Genomic DNA, 21858 nt, shown 5'->3' with positions numbered 1-21858 from the left:
CATGATGATGATCATGATCATGATGATCATGTTGGTAATAGTGACTATAATGATCATGTTGATCATAATGATGTTTATATATGCATATGTATACAAAATATAACATGAAATTTGAATGAAAAAATATATACTCTAGGATGTATCAATGTTTATGCAACCCCTTGCAGAAACCTGGTCCCTAGCTATATTTTATCAAACGCGGCCTCAGTCAAATATTAACCCTTGTTGCTTACTATGCATGACAAGTTAACTTGTCATCAGGCAAAAAATGTTAAGACATGATTCCAAGAAAATGCAGTTAATGCTCTTATCCTGTGGTTGTGCAATTTACTCAGTTTAAACCTCATCAAAAACTACTAGATAAAATTGAAGGCAGTAGTTTTTAAAAAGAACTTTACTTCACTAGTAGATCTGATGAAGTCATAACAAATGTGGTGCCATAAAATAACATCCAAATATTGTGAAACTTCTTGTTGTTGCAAAAAATAGAGGCTGTTCTAAAGATTTGAGGAACCTATACCAAGTGCTAAAACATGTTTTATACTGTGACCCTTTATTTTTCATGTTTATGTGTATTGTTTTTTTTAAATTAAAATCTTTTTTAATAAATCTGTACAATACAAAAACATTTTGCTAAAAATGTTGTGGGTGGTTGGATTATGTGATCATAAGTGTAGATATAATTAAATTAATATACAGTTATTTTTTTTTTGAGCGTCTAAATGGATTATTTTTTTAATTTTAATATGATTTTGTAATTATTTCCCCTGGTAAATAGAAAATTGTTTAGTTATTTATATAGTGACTTAACTAAAAATTACCATCATAAAATTTGAAAAGTAACTAATTTATAATGAAGTAATAATGAATTAAACATTTGTTTCACCAAAACACAAGCCTGCATAACTTATCAATTGGCAACATTACATTAGTTTATTGTAACTGTTCCTTTATTCTCAAAAAAATTTTATTTGCTCAGTTTTTTTTAAATACGAATACTTTGGGATTCTTTCCTGTTTTCATTTTTTTCTGACTTATACAATTTATTTTTAAATAATCAACTTTTCTCTTCTAAAATCTCTTTTTTACTTTTTTACTTCTAATAGTGGTTGTTTAAATAAGTTGGTTTTAAAAAAAACATATTTTTTATTAATTTTTTAAAATTATGATTTATTTATATTGAATCTAAAAATCTGGACATTACCAAAAAACCATGCATGGAAAATCGTATATGTTTTGTCTATTCTTTTTATAATAACAAATCTAGCAACCTCCAATTTATTCTCATTTAATTCTAATCCATACAAATATTATGCAAAATAAGAATGGTAAATAAAAAAATAAAAAAAATAAATTCCACGGTTAATATAAGTTTTTGGAAGTATAATTTTTTTTTTTAATAATATTTTATATATTAGTAAAGATTCTCAGAAAGTTACAGGGTTACACTATGTATCATAGAGTCACACCAATCATTTAAATGAAGTTCATGTATGGTCACGCATGAAAGTCATGCATGAGTAATTCCATGTCAAAACAACCAGGCCATGTAACCCTATGTCTTTGGATTTTTTTTATATTTTTACCATAGTTAGTACATTATAAAATAAGATAAATCCCAAAATTTCAAGGTCTAACTCCCAACGGTTCGTGAGTAATGGTTGTTTTAATTTTGGCTACTATTATTGTTTTGGTCATTTTCCGCCATTTTTAATTTTACATTTCTCTTTATAAAACCATGCCTTTAAACGTGTGAATTCTAAAAATAAGTGAATTAGTTAATCTCAAGATGAGGAATTTAAATATATAAATAAAAAACTCATTTTATAATTAAAAAGTGCCTAAATATCAATTATAAATGTTAAACTAATGGACACCTGCCACTGTAAAATTTTTAGGTGTGCGGTAAATTTTTTTAGCCTAAAATTTCAAATTAGGTCATTGTATGTTTGAAGAACATTGTGTGAAAAAATCATTTATGCCAAATACATAGTTCTGTAAATATTTTACTTTTGTACTAAAAATGTATATATAATTGCAGGGGCGGACCACGATTTTTTGGTGTTTGAGTTAAATAACTTCCAGCTAAGTTCTATACTCCAAACCTTTGAATGTTCATACTTATGTCATTTAAGGATGTTTGCAAAAAATTGCGCTACAAAGAGCCTGGGAACAAAAATACCCTAAAAAGTAGAAATCATCCGCCCAAACGTGAAGGGAATTAATTTTTCCAAACAGAAAAATTACTTACTTAAATAAGACTAAAAATTGTACATATTTTTAAAATTTTGTCAAAAAATCATTTGGTATTAAGAAGGTATAACCATGTAAAGTTTACAACCCCCTCAAAACGAGGGGGGTTATTTAATTAGGTATGATTTCTAAACAAATCATTATTTTTCAATGAAATTTTTTTACCTTAAAGAAATTTCTACCTAGTTTAGGATATTAGAATTCATATTTCAAAAAATTTATTTCCCCCACGTTTTAGTTTTCTAATTTTTAGGGTATTTTTGTTCCCAAGTTCTTTGCGGCGCAAATTTTTGCAAAACATCTTTAAATGACATAAGTATGAACATTCAAAGGTTTGGAATATAGAACTTACCTGGAAGTTATTTAACTCAAACACTAAAAAATCGTGGATCCGCTCCTGAATTAAACGTGCAATTTTTATTTCTTTTCCTAAGAGTAATTCCATTTCAAAACAACCATGCCATACAACCCTAAATTCTCTGATTTGTTTTTCAATTTTCGCCAAAGTACTTTAGGAAAAAATGTTAATTCCTACCTAAATCTAAATCTAAGTGGTTCTCAAGTTATGAAAGTTTTTTTAATGTATTTTTTATTTCCTTTTTGTTCTTTGGTTCCTTTTCTTTTCCAATTATCAGTTTAATTACTGAAAAAATAAGTTTAATTGCTGAATTTAGACATATTCATCTAATTTAAATGTTGCAATTAGTTCTACATAAATAATGTAATTAATACTTGTGCATTTTTAAATTTGCAATTATAACATTTTTTAATTCATTATCAAAATGATTTTATGTGATATTGGTAAAGTTTTGAAGTCAGAATGCCATAAAACCTCATATTCTAGAAATAAAGAGATTTTTTTACTACATGACCTAGACACTGATACTCGTCAAAACATTTTATGTAGATCTGAGTTGCGTGCTTGTGAAGAACTATTCAGCATTTGTAATCACCATTTTCACTACTTTGGAAAAAGATTTGAAAAGAAAAATGGCAATTATTGTAATGTTTATAAAGTGCATTAAAAAAAAATGAAAGGTAATTTGATTTAAAATATTTTTTATGTAATTATATCAAAGAAACCCTTCTTTAATTCTCAAATTGTATTACTTTTCTGAAGGATGTGGAGGACAGTATAAAAATTTTCAAAATCTATGCCATCACTCAGAAGATTTTTTAGCTGAATGGATATTTTTTGCAACCAGTCATGGCAAATATTCTTGTGATGCAATAGGTGATACAGTAAAACGAACAACAGCAAAAAAACGTCCAAAGAAAAATCAAATACTAACAATCGATGCAACGTTTGAATTTTGCATTCAAAAAACGCTCACAATAAAGTTCTTTAAAATTGATAAAGGAACTATGGTTAATGTTAGAGCTAGATAAAACAAACGATTTGAGAAAGGAAAAACAATACCAGGAAGTCGAGGATTTCACCATTGCATACCAGTTTCGAAAGCATCTATATTATTTAAAAAAACTAGTAACAATATAAATCCAAAATCTATTAATATAACTAAAAAATCAAACTACCAAAATTTAAGTTTAATAAATTTTTAACTAATGCAGAAATACAAATATTACGCATGTACATATAACTCGTTTTGGTTAATTGCAGTAGTTGAAGAAAAAGATGAAGAATATAATGATATAAAAATAAAGTTTATGCATCCACACGGTCCATCTAAACAGTTTTTCTGGCCGAAAAGGAATAATTTTTGTTGGATACCAATCACCAATGTAATAACATTAATAAGTGCACCAACAATAATATCAGACAAATATGAACTTTCAAAAAAAGATTTTAACAAAATTAATAAGTATATATTTGTAAATCAATAATTTTTAATGGATATATTATAAAAGATTGTATATCAATTCAAGTATGCATCATTTTTATTTATTTTAAATACTACGATAAGCGAAATATGCTATATTTGCTTTTTTTGTAACATTTTTCATGTAATTTTTAAACTATGTATTTGGCAGAAATGATTTTTTCACACAATGTTCTTCAAACATACAATGATCTAATTTGAAATTTTAGGCTTAAAAAATTTACTGCACACCTAAAAATTTTACTGGGGCAGGTGTCCACTATTTTAATATTTATAATTGATATTTAGGTACTTTTTAATTATAAAATGAGTTTTTTATTTATATATTCAAATTCCTCACCTAGAAATTAACTAAGTCACTTATTTTTAGAACTCAAATGTTTATAGACTTGGTTTTATAAGGAGAAATGTAAATTTAAAAATGGCGGAAAATGACCAAAACAATAATAGTAGCCAAAATTAAAACAACGATTACTCACAAACCGTTGGGAGTTAGACCTTGAAATTTTGGGATTTATCTTATTTTATAATGTACTAACTATGGTAAAAATATAAAAAAAATCTAAGGACATAGGGTTGCATTTAAAAAAAAAATTGGTTGTTTTGACGTGGAATTACTCGCATGAAAGTTTCAAATTTGTCAAGTTAATATAGTTAGTTTTATGCAAATAAATTGTTTGTGAGTATTTCAAATGTAATCTTTTATCTCTGCAACTCATATTTAATATATTTTATCTCTACAACTCATATTTAATATATTTTCGATGAGAAATAGCAGTTTCTGAACTTTCTGCTAAATAAATAAAAATAGCATTTTTATCTATTTAGCAGAAATTTCAGATTATTGTAAATAGAATTTGTAAATTTCATTTATCAAATGGTGAAAAAAGATTTCAAAAGGGGTAAAATCAGAGAATCAGTGAAAGCGAAGTAGATATTAGTTGCTTTCCTATAAGGAATAACCAGGGTAAATGGATAAAAAATAATTATCAGGGTGAGAATGAAAAATAAAGACAAATATGTAAAATAGTAATAAAATTAAAGAAATGAATGAGACAAAAGATAAAATCTTCTTTATGAAATAGTAAAAACATTTAAATGATATTTAAATGGAAAATATCTCAAAAGTACTTTAGAAATACTATTTTCAAATTATTTGATTTTTTTCGAAAAATATGTTTACATACATTTACATTATGTGAGATACTTCCCTAGATCTGGAATATGGGGAAGTATTTCTTGTTATGGTATTGAATGTTGCAACATGTACGAGTTCATTTTCTATGATTACACATAACTGCAATTTTACCATCTGCAAGCTTTTTTCTCTATAGCACAAGCTATGCCTGAAAATTTAACATCTTGAAGTAATGGGCGAGAAACAATTAAATTAATAGGAGAATTAAAATTTAAATTAAACAGAGAAAAACTATAACATGTTGTATAATTTCATACTAGAGTGAATAGTTTTACCTGACCATAACCTAGTTAAAACCATATTGGCTAGGATTGACAAAAAAATGACAACCACTCATAAGCCTTAAGTTCTGCATTCCTCAAGGAGAGGTTGCAGAAAACTTGTTTGATTATCTTCAAGCAAATTATGCCTGATATCTGTAGAGTCTGTTGGCATTTGCTTGAACATGTTATAAACCTAATGGGGTCACATTAAATACATTTTGTTAAATATTTTTATTTGCTATTGTTAACTAGTTTGCGGTACCCATTGTAATTATTTTTTGAAAATAAATTAAATTAACATTTATTTTTGGAAATATTGTTATTAGAAAATACTTATATTATAAAGTACAATATACTAGTTTTTTGTGTACATAAAGCATAAATAATTAAAAAGGATGTGCACAAAGCAAAACCCCTGATGGGAAATCGACAAGGTTCTCTTATAAAAATGGACATTTGAAAAAATAATGGGTTAAAATAAAAGCTACACTAACATATTTTACATATAAAGTACTATATACTAATATTTAATATCTTAAATTGTTCATGTGCTTTTCAATAAAAAGAAACATTTTTTTAATAATATTATGCATGCCTATAAATACACTCAAAGTATATCCTAAATAGCTGTATATATGTGAGTAAGTGTGTATATATGTGACTCAGTGTGTGACTTTGCATTTAAGATTTCAACAAGTTTTAATTAGTTTATTTTGTTTAATTGTTTAGATGGTCATATGGAGTTCTTTTATGGGAAATTTTTTCACTTGGTGCTGCCCCATATCCTGGTTTACCTTTAGAAGAGTTGTTTTCATTTTTAGAAGATGGACATAGAATGGCAAGTCCTGAGCATTGCCCAGAATCTGTTTATGAAATTATGCTAGATTGCTGGCGGAAAAGCCCATATGATAGGCCATTGTTTTCACAGATTGGAGAACGTTTGTCTAATATTTTGAAACAAAATGTATCAGGGGTAAAAACTTATTTTCTTTTTTACAAATATCAAAAAAAAAGTGTGTGGTATATAAGCAACATAAGCAGTTAATATTTTTATATATATTTTTTTTTTTATATAGGTTAACGCCTATATTGATCTTAAAGATAAACGAGACAACGATGATTATTTAATTGCTAATGAGTTACCACACAAAGAACAAAGGTAACTTTTTTTATTTATTTTTTTATAATAAGGTTATAAGTTGAAACTATTTTATATATCTATTCGTATTATTTATAATGTACTATTCTCACATTGTCGTCAAATGAGAATACCTCTAGTAAAAATTGTTAATAAAAATCTCTGTTAAGAAATCATATATACAACTGTATAAAGTAAATTATATAAACTGTATAATTGTTTTTCGTGATACTTATATTTTGGTAAAGCACGTCTCTTAAAGGGGTGGGCTTAAAATCGACACTATTGCTATTTTTTTTTAATTGTAATTTTTGAAAAATATTGTTTTTCAACCCAATCTCTAATTTTATAGTTTATATTTTTGTGAAACGTATTTTTTATTTGTGATGAAAAGTGATTCTAATTGTGATGAATATATTTGGCTGAAACATGTCTATACTTTTGACACGTATCGCTAGTCAAAATGATGGAACTATAACAGTCTATATGATGGAACAAAAAAGGTTCCAGGTTTGACACCCATTAAGTTGTAAGGAACATGTAAAATAGGTTTAATACACGTTTTACAACTTTTTAGTTAACTTACAAACGTTTTAGCTTCTTTTTTTTTTCTTTCAAAAAACCTATAAGATTTAAAAAAAAATGATGATTGCCACGCGTATATTTGGATAAAAATGTCTCTAATTGTGATGCATATATTTGGAAGAAACGTGTCTTTGTCATTCATAATAAATGTTTCCCCTCATCTCTTAATGTTTGCCTAAACATTATGACAATAAATAGTTTCATCTTTAAGTTGTCCAGCGTGTAAACTAAACTCGATCCAGTTCCGTTTACCGAGTACATAGAGTTCTTGTTATGAATTTTTTTAAGTGTGTATGTTTTCAATTTTATTCATTTCCGAAATTAGGGGTGTACAAGGTAATTATACTCAAAATTAAATTTAAAGTTATTAAATTAAAAAATATATATTAATATACATTGTGTGTGTGTATAATATATATATATTTATTATTAACATACCTTAATAAACATTCACTAATTGTGTTAACATAAAAAAATTTAATTTAGTTTAACTGAAAATGAAGAAGATGATGCAGATTTGGCATTTGTTGAGACACCATTGATTGATGGACCTGGCCATCGCCATAATAATCAATTTAATACTGTGCTTTGAGCAATTAAAATACATTCACGTTGTGTTATGATAAAATTGCGAGTTTTAGGACGTGCTAGAATGACGCTTTGTTGAAGCTTATTCTGTTTACAAAAATCGGAAGATTTTTAACTAGAAATTTATTTCAATTAAACTCACCTGCGTAGACTGCTTTATGTTTTTATATTGCTGTTGTTATGTATATACGTTTTAGATAATGGTTTTAACACTTAACGGAGATAATGCTCCAAAATAAACCTGGACCTATTTATTTTTACAGAAGAAATATTTATTTCTCTAAATGCTTAACTCGCATTTAAATATAGAGTTTTGATTTAGAAGTAATTAAACCTGTTATTAATGAATATTATATATTAAACCTCGGCTTTTTTTTCATCTTGTTTTTGATATCATGAATTTGTATTTATTTTTTATTTTTTTCTTGCTGTTTAATGTATAGCGAAATTGATATTTTTATTAATAAAAAAAAGTAATTCTATAACTTCTTCGGTAACTATATTAAATTTTGATTAAACGGACTAGGTATGGAGGCTGACTTAATCTAGATAAAAGGGTTGTCAAAATTAGGTTATTTATGGAGGTGAGCGTAAGACAAAGCTTTTTTTAATTAAGATAGTTCCTGCGCTCTCCTACATAAATAACCGGATTTTGACATCCCTACAAGGTAAGTCGTATTTTTCTAGGTTTTTTTTTTTTTTTTTAATATTTATTTAGGTGGCCCAAGAAGTCCGAACGGTTTTATCACAGAGCACCGCGGATGAGCATTTAATAGGAAGTTCACGCCTCCTTCCTAACCGATTTCGCAAAACGACATCGATTAAGAAGGAGGCGTGAACTTCCTTTATAATATTAAAGATGTATAGATTTAGGCTTGATGTCACCAAAATCACCAAATTTCTGTTAGCAAGAAATTTGAAATTTTTGCTTTTAAATGTATACGACCTTCAGGAAAACATCTTTCGTAAAATATGAACCCATGCCTAGGACATTTATTAATGTTTCATATGATTGAGATACTGTTTATTAATAAATTTAATATATTTTAGTGACAATAACATAAAAAAGTTATAATTAAGTAAAGTTGAAAACATAAATATTTTTTCCAGGAGCATTTGCAATATTTTCAATGCTTTTTTTTGATTTCAGATTTTTTAAATATTCCACAAAAAAAAATAATTTATTATTCCAAAACGATTATTCCATAATCTTCAACATTATGTTATGATTTTTAAAATTTGTAACGTGTTTGAAAATCATATGTAGTTTATAGTGGTCCGAAACAAAACTTAACCAAATTGTTTAAGATTCTAAGCTCCTATGCTCTTTGCGATAAACACTTGTGTTTATCGCAGTTTTTTTAAGGATTTTTTGTATTTAAAGTTATTGTAAAGTAATTTTAAGGTGATTACATTATTGATACTAACTCGTTATACAATATTGACATCGAATAAAATAGAAAAGAAAATTTCTTTATAATCATGACCAATGTGAAGCTAAGTGTCTTTCAAGTCAGCAATGTGAATTTTCGTCAATTTGAAAAAAAAAACGTGGTTGGTCTGTTGCATACATTTTTTCTATATTTTAAGAGTTTTTTTCGAGCTAAAAGTGTTTTATTTTTTTAATACATTTTATAAAGTTACAATAAATAGTGGGAATTAATATATAGTACCATTTTATTAACATTTTTTGTGTAATAGGTTGTAATTGAAATTTTTAATAAAAAATAAACATGGGTAAGTGTAAGGACATAAGTCCAAGCAAAATTTTAGAAGTAGAAACACTTTTACAGTATTCAGACTATTCATAAAGGGAAATTACTCAAATGTGCAAAATTTCGCAATCTTTTGTCAATAAAATCAAACACAAAATGGAAAACGACATCACTCTTTCTCCAAAAAGGAAAAGACGTGGTTCAAAACGTAAAACCACTCCCAGGACAGACAGAATTATAATAAATATTTGTCTGGAAAACAGAAAATACCATTCTTTTTCCTGACAAAACTTATTCAAGATTCTGGAATACAATTTTTGGAGCGCATAGTAAGGAGACGTCTGGCTATAAATGGTTTAAACACACACAAACCGGTTAAAAACCAAAGCTAACTCCAGCAATGATAAAAAAAGAGATTGCAATGGGCAAAAAATCATAAGCATATGACTGTTGGAGATTAGAAACGTGAAAGTTTATCAATTTTGAATGAAATAGTTTTGAAAAAGTGTTTAAATGTTGACATAAACTTAATTACAACCACATTATGTCGTTTTTTTCAGGCATGTTTTTCAGACGTATCAACTATTGAAATCTTGTTGGACACTTTTGTCCGAAGAAGACCAACCAAAAAATATTATCCAGATTGGATTGTACAAACTCCTAATCATTTAACTAAAGTTATGGTGTGGTCAGTTATCAACGGTAGAGGCACAGGAAGGCTATATATTGTTAATGGGATGATGAACCAAATACAGTATCAAGGTTATAGAGAGCTTATCCCCCAAATACAAGAATGGTTTCCAAATGACGATACATTTAAGTTTTTGCGTGGTAGTGCTCCTGCCATAAAGCTGAAAACATCACAAGCTTTCTTAAAACAAAAAATATCCTTGTTTTAAACTAGCCAGGGAACTCTCCTAACCTAAATCCAATTGAGAATTTGTGGAACATTCTCAAGAAGGAAATCTCTATCGAGGTTTCAACAAGCAAAAGGGATTTGATTGAAAAAAAAGTCTATTATTGGCACCACAATGAATTGATGCTCTGAAAATTTTAAAAGGAACATTTTTTTATTTTAAATTTAATGAATAGTGTCGAAAATAAAACAAAAAAAAGGAATAGTGTCGCAAATAGTTAATTTCAGCAATCGCTTACTCGTTTTACTTATCTTTAGAGCATACGGCTTTTACAGAAAAATAATAATGAAAGAAAAGATTGCTACCAAACCCCAAATTTGTGGCAGCAGGCTATAAGATAGTTGGTGTATGTACTGAAGTCCCCAGCATCAGGCTATTTCAGTAAGACATGTTATCTAAACATTTATAGTTATTATTTTTTTATTTTTGTTACTATTCATTAAACTCCTTTAGAACATTATTTTTTCTATTTTCGACACTATTCATTAAATTCATTTGCGGCATTATTCCTTATGCTGTTATTCGACGATCAATAATGCGACAATTTGCGACACTATTCCTTTTTTACAATTTCGACAATTAAATTTGCGACAATAAAAATTTTGCGAAACTATTTCGCCACATCCAGATCAAATAGCTAAGGCCATTTCGTTGAAAGGAGGATTATTAGTATTTTATATTAATTATTTAAGACCAGTTATTAATATTTTTTTGTGGCTTACAATAGCGTACCGTTTGGTCAACGTCACAAAATTTTGCTAATTAAAATTCTGGGATTGATATTCGGACAAATCATTCTTGTAAGCAATTTTGCTGGGTTAACGTTCTTTAGGATGATTCAAAATAAGTTTTTGCGTTTTTAATAAAATGCAGACCAGAAAAGTATTTGTAAATATTTTAACTTGTATAAAAATCTAACTTTGGATTATCCTAAAGAACGCTAACCATTTTGCTGTTCTATGAAGTATAATGTATTTCTAATAAGACTTATGGCTGCAATATAAGTTTATATTAGCATTGGAAAAAAATTCGAAGGAGGTTTTTTGTTAGAAAAAATGATCCTAAACCATTTTTAAAAAATATATATATTTTTTTTTAATTTAATGTCAAATGTATTGAGTGTCATGGACAAAAAGGTGGAAAAAAATGTCGATTTGAGTAAAACTAACTTCAACTAATAAAACTAAGCCTTCTTAAGAAAGGTCAAAAAATTTTGATACTGAAGCATTAAAAATATTCGAGACAATATTATTTTAACTTCGAATACTATAAATAGCCATTCCAGACGATTTTTTTTTTTTTTGTCAATCTATTTTATATGATTAACATAGTTGTATAGAGCTTAAAAAAACTTAAAAAATGAGGAGTCTTTCAACTTAAGAAGTTAATTGGATCCAAAGTTATTGCTTTTTTTTTTGCTGGAATAACTGATGATTTTTTGACAAAACGCCTTGTCCTTAAGTATGGAAAATTTGGTGTGAAATGGCACCGAAATAAAAATAAATAACCATCAGAAATCAAGGGCAAAAATCAGAACAAGCGATACGCAAAGGAATAAAAACATTATATAGATAATTTCTAAACGAAATTTCTAAGTATCATTTCTTCAAGTAAAACATAAATAAATAATTGTTTTAAATTGAGGAAAGGCTGTAATTGCCATTTCAAGATAAACTCTTTTTAAAAAAACACTGTTTTTCCTATATAAATTAACTTTGGAGTTTTTAAACGCTGAGAACTGAAAAATCATGCATGAATGTTAAAAAAGAGTCCACATTCCATTATATTTCTTGCCCCTTTTTATAATATATGGAAGATTTCATACAAATTAGATGTGCTTTGGTGCTTAGGAAATCTTACTTTCAAAAACTACTATCGAAAAAAAGTGTCTCGCGGCAAGTTTTTTTATTAAAAGTGGTCTCAGGATATTGATAATATTTAAGTAAAGCCATATCAAGCATAGTACTTTCTATATATGGCTGGAAAGAGATTGAGTTACACTAACTGATACAAAAAACCTCAAGGCGATTGCTTAATCGTACAAAAAATATGAGAGTAAAGTTTATGAAAATTCGGTGTTTTTTGTCAAATGTCAAATGTTTTTTGTAGCGCCGTGGAGTCGCTACTATAAATGGAATTGATTCTTCTGTGGATACTTATTATTTACGTACATATGTCTACCATTTAAAGAAAAATGATAAGCGATTGGACATGACTGGCACAATAAGCATTATTAGTAGTCAAAAAAGCTATATGCAACTAAAATAACTGTTAAAACAGCAAGGTATATATATATATATATATATATATATATTTTTTTTTTTTCTTTTTCCTTTAATATTTTGCCGTTTAAAAGTATTACAATAACCAATTATATTTTACAATTTTTTACATTAGTAACGACAGGACTTCTAGAAGATCATGTAGATCTTGTCATGAAGCCCTTTACAATATATGGTTAATTTTTAATAAAAATACAATGTCTTTAGTGAAGTAATAAAACATCTTTATGCAAAAACATTTGAAAACCAAAATAAAATTTTAAAAAGCCAAGATTAAATAAAAAAGCAAAATATACAAAATAGAACAACAACAAACAAACAAAAAAACAAACAAAAAAAAAAAACGATTAAAAATAAATCAAAATATTTTCATTTTATTGCGCGAGCAATATGCGTGTTTCTGATGAAGGTAAAGAGGTTTTAGCTTTGTTCTATGAGTGCTTCCCCATATAATATTCGCGTAGTTTATATGACAATGTATAAATGAATAATATAATTGTGTTAACTGGTGTTTACATAACACATTTCTTGCTTTATAGAGAATTCCGATGCTTTTAGCAATTTTATTAGAGGTATTATCGATATGATTTCTTCAAGATTTATACATTAATATATACTCCAAGAAACTTAGTAACTTTTTCTCTTTTTATTATTATATTATCAATTAAAAGGTCTGGCATGATATGAGGCAGTTTCTGTTTTTTTGAAGGTGTATAAAAAAGTGTCCATTTAGTTTTTTCTTTATTTAGAGACAATCTATTTTGTTTAAACCAAACAGATACTTTTTTTTAATTCATTTGTCATATTAATATCTTTATCAGACAAAAACTCTCTTTCTCTCTCTCTCTCTCTCTCTCTCTCTCTCTCTCTCTCTCTCTCTCTCTCTCTATATATATATATATATATATATATATATATATATATATATATATATATGTATATATATATATATATATATATATATACAGTATTGGACAAAACATTTGCAACCAACATCAAACAATGCTAAAAAGTGGTCCTAATTTTACATGTCTTAAAACCGAAACGAACTATACTACCACAGCAAACAGCTCAGGAGTCATAGCATGCCATGACATGAGCAATCAGCTGACAGGTGACAGCACACAGGCAGAATTTCGTTGACAAGTGCCATTTTGCAGCGGACAAAACAAGTGCAATTTTTTTGGTTTGTTTCATTTTCTTAAGTCTGGTCCGTGTCAACGTCACGGAAGTTTTTTAATAATTTAAGAAAGTATCCAGAAGTTTCCAGAAGCATGCAGAAGCTTCCAGAAGTTTCCAGAAGAAGCGTCTGGAAGCATCCAGTAGCATCCAGAAATATCAAGAAACATTCAGAAGCATCCAGACGCATCCAGAAGCTTCTAGAAGAATCTAAAAGAAACATCTAGAATCTTCCAGAACAGGTTCACACAGGTTCATTTTACTATATAAGAGACATGTAAATCGACATGTAATTCAGTCAGTATATGGAAGTCAATCAGTCAGTATTATCAAGACAGTTTATCGAAGTGAGTTTTATCAAAGTGTTTTATCGAAGAACATCAATACAAGAAGTGAAATACAACAAGTGTTTCATTACATCAATACAATTCACATCCAACCACGACGTTGTGTTCCACAGAGCATTATTGTATCATCACAAGGTAAATGTAACACGGTAGACCTTGAGAAGCGTGATTATTTATTTTTATTATTTTTATGACTTCAAGTGCAAAAATGGCTCCCGACAGTCTTGGATTGGAACTATGAAAGAAAATTATTGGCGGTTACGTAAGTGGAATGTCACAAAAAAGTATTTGTGATAAATATCGCGTGAAAAAATGGACCGTATCAAGACTATGTTCCAAATATTGTTCTACGGGGAAGTTGGCAGCAGATAACAAAGGTGGAAGACCGCGTTCCATCATTTCTAGAGAAGATTCTATGATCGTCAGATTCGTCAAGAAGGATATCATCAGTCGAGATACAAAAGCAATTAGAGCTGCCTGTTTCGAACCGAACAATCAGACGACGTGCTGTTGAAGCCGGATTGTTTTCTCGACGCCCTGCAAAGAAACCGCTGATTTCACTAAAAAACCAGAAGAAAAGACTCTTGTTTGCTACATCTCATATTGAATGGAATGTGCAGAAATGAAGAACTGTCCTGTTCAGTGATGAATCGAAGTTCAAAATCATTGGGAGCGATGGCATTTGCCGTGTACGTCGACTGGCCGGAAAACGCCTCGATTTACGTTACTGTCATAAGACCGTGAAGCATGGTGGAGGCAATATAATGGTCTGGGGATGTTTTTCTGCTAACGGTCTAGGTCCAATACATCGAGACGATGGAATAATGGACCGTTTCATGTATAAAAATATCCAAAAAGATGTTATGTTACCTCATGCTGAATGGAATATGCCAATAAAATGGGTTTTTCAGCAAGACAACGATCCGAAACACACTGCAAAAGTAGTCAAGCAGTGGTTTCAAGACAACCACCTATCGGTGATGCATTGGCCGCCTCAATCTCCGGATCTCAACCCTATCGAGAACCTGTGGGAGATCGTTAACCGCAGAATTAATCGTAAAGGTGTTCATAATAAGGATCAACTGTTTGAACAAATACAAAAGGCCTGGGCAGCGATTCCACAAAGTTTCATTGATCACCTGATTGAATCTTTGCCTCGAAGATGCAAGGCTGTGATCGACAACAAAGGATTCGCCACGAAATATTGATAGCGAAATACAGCTTGGTCAACATTTTGTCGAGTTGCACTTGTTTTGTCCAGAAAAAAATCAACTTTTTTTAATACTTTTGATTAATTTATTAGTTTTCGTGTACAAATTATGAACTTTGTGACGAATAAAACTTGAAGAACTTTGTCTCTAAACAGTTACATAGTTATTTCTCTAATTTGAAAAAATGCAGCACTTTTATATAAAGAAACTAAATTAGCATTATTTGGTTGCACTCGTTTTGTCCGATACTGTATATATATATATATATATATATATATATATATATATATATATATATATATATATATATATATATATATATATATATATATATATATATATATATATATATATATATATATATATATATATATATATATATATATATAACGTTATGCTTTACAGGGAATCTTAACTTTAAAATAATTTTTACTTGTTTAAATTTAAAGGGTATCAGTCTTTTATACCAATATAAAAGGAATAAAAATAGATTAGTGCAGATATTCAATACCAGAGGGAGTATAAATAAAATCCTATTTAATTTTAGGGCCCTTATAGCAATATAAATTTTTTTTTATTTAAAGCCTATTATACACACTTTGATATTAGAAAATTGAAAACATTCTGACGATTTAAGGCAAATTGAGTCTAGAGTTTATTATTCGCTGCTTATTGTCTTACTTGATGTTTTAAAAAGATCCTTAAAAAACTAATTTTATAGTTTATTGCTGTGTTTAAAATATAAATATGCAGGGTTAGAATTTGTATTTGCTAAGCAAAACAGATAATGTTCTCAATTTTTGCTATATTTCACCATCATGGCTCTAATGAAGATGTTACTTATAAGTTTACAACTTTTAAAGGTAAAACAGGCCTATAATTAGTTAGGTTTCTTTTATGTAATATCTTTGGTTATAGAATTCTAGTAACTTAAACCATATTTTGCTGAACCAACAAAGTCAAATAATTTTTTATTTTTAATCATCAATGTTGTTAAAATTTTATCTTTCAAACATATGATCTTTTTAATCTAAAAGTTTTCATTTGTTTTTGCCAGTCAGTCATTCCCAGTCGGCATATCTAGTATTGTAAATACTCGTAGTATTGATCACGTATAACATACCGCCATTGATACCAGAAAAATACGCATTTAGTTTTAAGTTTCGAATTCGAGTTCAATACCACTTATTTATCAAAAATACGTATTTATAATATTTGATCAAAATCGGATATGATATCGAACCCGATTTTGATCAAATATTGCCAAATAAAGGAAAAACGAAAATCTTTGCTTTTAAAGCGCATGCTTAAACTGATATAGCGAAAATAAAATTTAAATTAAAAAGGTTTCCTTTGAGAAATTTAGTAAATTATCTCCAGTACAGTTACAGTACTTTTTTGCACTAAAAGAGTTACTAAAACTTTATCATAAAAATATTTATTACTACTTTTAAATTTATTAATTTAGTTTTATGAAGTCCTAAATTAATATAATTCAAATATACGTTAAATCCTATCATTTCATACCTTACTTATTTTATTCCGTTGATTACTATTTTATTGACATTTCTGTTATACTATTACCTTTTTTTGTTCTGTTTTAGAAAATTTAGAAAAATATGTTAAAATTTTGAGCCAACGCTGACATTTTATTTGTTGCTAAACGTTAAATTTTGTTATTAGGATTGCAGTTCTTTTATCTGTTTTTTGTTCTTTATTCAATAAGTATTTGATTTAAATTAAATATGATTATAATTTGATATTTTATTACGAGATATATGTCTTTATATATAAATATATATGAACCTTTTTAGATTTTTTCATGTTATTTTAAAATTTTTTGTTCACGCAATTCAAGTTATATATGTCTATAGTTTGCATATATGTTTATATTATGTTCAGAATTAAAAAGTTTTTGATAAATATATGTATGTGGTAATATGTGTTATATAATTGTTTTATAAATGTATTTTTAAAATAGTATAAAATGTATCTATTGTGTATATAAATATTATAAGAAGTGTTTATATATGTTATATAAATTTAAATAAATATATTGTGTTTTATAGTTAGTATATATGTTTGTATTATGTTGTTTCCATGACATAGAAACATCATAATATAAACATATAAACTAACTATAAAACACAATATATTTATTAAAATTTATATAACATATATAAACACTTCTTATAATATTTATGGATCATGTTTTCAAAGTGTGTGACTTGGCAAACGTGTTGAGCAAGATTTTGCATAAAGTTGTTATTTATGTTACTAATGTTGTTACATTTGGCTTACCTTTATGTTGGTGTCTATTGTTAAAAATTATAAGTGGTTTTATTATTGAAAGTCACTGCTTTTAATCATTCACTAAAAGCCACTCAAGAAAAATCATTTTGCCACATATACATTTTGTTTATATCTTAATTTGAATTTTTAGAACCATGACGTACCAACATGAATTGTTTTCTAAAAGCTAACATGAAATAACAATATTTAACAACTACTACTCTCTTATCATGACATCTTATCTCTATCTGATATATTGATTTGCGATTCATATATGATGTTTTTCTTTGTATTTACTTATCCATTACATTTTTTTATTTCAGATTTATCATATGATGTATTTATGCAATATAAAAGAACGAATATATGTAAATTTTTATGAATTTTTTAAAAACATCTGCTAATAATTAGTCCAGTCAACGTTCAAACTTCAATTTTGCATATGTCATCTTTAAGTAGTTTCTAGGCTTTTCTAAATGTGTTTCTTATTCACATGGTTTTACAAGCAAGGTATGCAAGCAAATTTGAGCTGAAAATTTTTTTTTAGCCTTTAAGGAGAATTGGCATTACACTTTTTTAAATTTAATTTGTTTAAATATAGTAGTTTCAACAAATAAATGTTTGTTTGTTCTTTGTTTTTTTACTTATTTGTTTTCAGATTCTTAAGAACTTGGCAACTTATGTAAAAAAGTTTTTTTTTTTTTTTAGTGCAATTGGAAAGAGCTGAAAGTTATTTTTTAGAGCAATTGAAAAGAACTACAGTGTTTTTTTGTTACTTCACACAGTATAACTGATACTGATTTGAGTAAGTTTACTATTTTGTTTTATTTGATATTGGATTTATTTGATATTTGATATATGTTATATTAGATATATATTTTATGTATTTAACATGGAAAACTGACTGTAATTTGTTGACACAAAAGTTTATAAACATAAATCTGCCTATATTTCAGTTTATTTTATATTTCTCTGTATCTTTATAAATATTCTTTCTTAGAAAAAATAACAGACTAGAAAAAAATAAATTCTTTTTGAAAGTAGTTGAAAAAAATGATGATGTATTTCCATATTTCATTGTGTAAAGTGTAATACCACTTTTTAAAGGTATGTGAATAGATATATAGGGGAACATGGGGCAAGATGACGACTGTTTCGAAAAATGCCTTTATCTTAGTCTGTCCCAAAAAATAAAACTTACCTTTAGCTGGTGATGTAGCGATGTAATAAATCAAGTCAAACGAGGATAAAAAGTTTTTTTTTCAATGTCGGAAAAACTTTTTTAATACTTAGCTTTCTTCACAAAAATAATATTTAAAAAAGAAACCATTGATAAATCTAGTAAAATTAATCTACTTCCCTTTCAGCTAAAATCAACTGTTATATTTAGTTTTGCTTAAGAGATAACTGTTGGTCGTCATCTTGCCCCACTCGTCATTTTACCCCATGTTCCCCTATATATATATATATATATATATATATATATATATATATATATATATATATATATATATATATATATATATATATATACATATATTTATATATATATATATATATATATAATATATATATATATATATATATATATATATATATATATATATATATATATATATATATATAATTAATTTAGAGTAAAATATACTGATTGACATTGCTTCATTTTTTCATACAAGATTGTGCATTTATTATTTTTATGCATTAAGGTAAAAATAATTTTGTGCATTGTAGTCTAGATTCTTTTTTAATTAAAAATAATTGATGTAAATAAATGTTGTTTAATATTTTTGATAAACGACTAATGTATGTAAACATATAAAAAGATATGGATTTCAATAAATCTTAAGTTTAAATAAAGTCTTTGATTAGAAAAGATCACAATTTGTAAGATTCTTTTACGTTCATTTATTCAGTTGCAGCGATAGTAAGATTACTGGATATGTTTAATGATAATAGTTAAATTGAAATAGATAGTATTAGGCTCAATGAAGTTGTTAATGTAAATGCTTATAGGCAACTTGAAAATAGTAGTCAAATGAAAAAAATAGATCATTTCTAAGAAATATTTTACGATTTGCTTGCTATTTTATGGTATAATTGTTTAAATTGTTTAACTATAATTGTCCCTCGATTGTTCAAATATTGTAATAAATAAAATCTTTTCAGTCCAAGTATTTAAGTTAATAAAATATTTTATTAAGTTGTGGTGTTATTTGCCAGTGTGTTGTCTAGCCTTTTTATAATCTTTTTTAATTATTCTGTAGTCACGGAATATATATTTTCTGTTATTATTATCGTAATTCTACTAACAATAAAATGCAAATAGTACTTTTGTAATTAAAAATTGTAATTTTTTTTTAATTTAATTTTTTAGGTATTTGCAGGCTTTACTTGACTCTCCGTTTCTGGTACCTGTGTTGTGACAGATTTTAAAAAGAACTCAACTGATGTTGATGCGGTCTTCGTCGTTAACTATAAGCAATGACGTTGCTGATAGGGAGTCAAAGTTAAAATATTTATAGATAAATTTGTATTTAATTTTTTAGATAATATATCAAGTTATTAATGTGTTTTTATTGTTATTAATGATTTAATAACTCATAACCCGTATTACGGGTTTCTTATTGCTAGTCATTTTCATTATGTTATGAATTCATATTAGTTAATAAAATTGTATTGAATATTCTCTGATTATCGTGTTTTATACGTGTTTAAATGCGAGTTTGATACTCAGTAGGCGTCGTATTGTATACCTGTCTTTATACGCATCTGATGTCTATTTTTAATGCGCGTTTGACACGATAAAATGGCTAACAAATATTCGTAAATAATGCGTATTCTGGAAAGTTTTAAATGCGCATGTAATACCAGGAAAATATCGTATTAAATATTCTCTGGTTATCGTATTTTATACGTGTTTACAAGAGTTTCAAATGCGAGTTTGATACTCAGTAGGCGTCGTATTGTATACCTGTCTTTATACGCATCTAATGCGTATTTCTAATGCGTATTCGACACGATAAAATGGCTAACATACATACCACATCGATACGTATTTAAACGAGTTTCTAATGCGCATTTACAACTAAATTTGCCGACTGGGTTATTTCCTAATTACTTCCAGATTTAGGAAACCTTATAATGTACTATGACCTATAATGTACTAATATGATCTTTGCTCTTCATGTTTATCAAATTGTTTGTCCGAATATCAATCCCATAATCACTTGCGCTGCGTTAAGTTGTTCTATTTTTAGAACACAAACTTGTTTTTGTCTTTGTTTTAGAACACAAACTTGTAATTGTTTGTGTAAAATGTGTGTAAATTGATTTTGAAATATTATTTTTTTTGTTAAGGAGACATGTTTTATCAATAAAATATAACTAATATTGCAATTGTACCTTCCCAGTCGGCATATCTAGTATTGTAAATACTCGGAGTATTGATCACGTATAACATACCGCCATTGATACCAGAAAAATACGCATTTAGTTTTAAGTTTCGAATTCGAGTTCAATACCACTTATTTATCAAAAATACGTATTTATAATATTTGATCAAAATCGGAATGATACTGAACCCGATTTTGATCAAATATTAACAAATAAGGGAAAAACGAGATTCTTTGCTTTTAAAGCGCATGCTTAAACTGATATAGCGAAAATAAAATTTAAATTAAAAAGATTTCTTGAGAAATTTAGTAAATTATCTCCAGTACAGTTACAGTACTTTTTTGCACTAAAAGAGTTACTAAAACTTTATCATAAAAATATTTATTACTACTTTTATATTTATTAATTTAGTTTTATGAAGTCCTAAATTAATAAAATTCAAATATACGTTAAATCCTATCATTTCATACCTTGCTTATTTTATTCCGTTGATTACTATTTTATTGACATTTCTGTTATGCTATTACCTTTTTTTGTTCTGTTTTAGAAAATTTAGAAAAATAAGTTAAAATTTTGAGCCAGCACTGACATTTTAATTGTTGCTAAGCGTTAAATTTTGTTATTAGGATTGCAGTTCTTTTATCTGTTTTTTG

The 21858-nt window shown here is 27.3% G+C and overlaps 1 protein-coding gene and 2 long non-coding RNA genes across 3 annotated transcripts in view; all 3 read left to right on the top strand.

Annotated features, from left to right (window-relative positions):
* LOC100209153 (fibroblast growth factor receptor 3) overlaps nt 1-8348 on the top strand; it is an 87580-nt gene extending 79232 nt beyond the window's left edge. Inside the window, exons 16-18 of the mRNA XM_065812839.1 lie at nt 6285-6528; nt 6632-6714; nt 7765-8348. Of these exons, the coding sequence (XP_065668911.1) occupies nt 6285-6528; nt 6632-6714; nt 7765-7870 (433 nt within the window). The 3' untranslated portion in view covers nt 7871-8348. The remainder of the gene's footprint in view (nt 1-6284; nt 6529-6631; nt 6715-7764) is intronic.
* On the top strand, nt 3161-4190 carry LOC136088642 (uncharacterized). Its single transcript, XR_010642348.1, has 2 exons — nt 3161-3291; nt 3374-4190. It is a non-coding gene; the product is annotated as an uncharacterized LOC136088642 (long non-coding RNA).
* A 9301-nt stretch (nt 8349-17649) lies between the features above and the next one.
* LOC136088640 (uncharacterized) lies at nt 17650-20382 on the top strand. Its single transcript, XR_010642345.1, has 3 exons — nt 17650-18319; nt 18518-18614; nt 20187-20382. It is a non-coding gene; the product is annotated as an uncharacterized LOC136088640 (long non-coding RNA).
* The last annotated feature ends 1476 nt before the right edge of the window (nt 20383-21858 follow it).

This window comes from Hydra vulgaris, chromosome 12 (genome assembly GCF_038396675.1).
Source record: "Hydra vulgaris chromosome 12, alternate assembly HydraT2T_AEP".
Lineage (NCBI taxonomy): Eukaryota > Metazoa > Cnidaria > Hydrozoa > Anthoathecata > Hydridae > Hydra > Hydra vulgaris.
The sequence above is the reverse complement of the archived record's forward strand: the minus strand, read 5'-3'. Positions and strand labels throughout refer to the sequence as shown.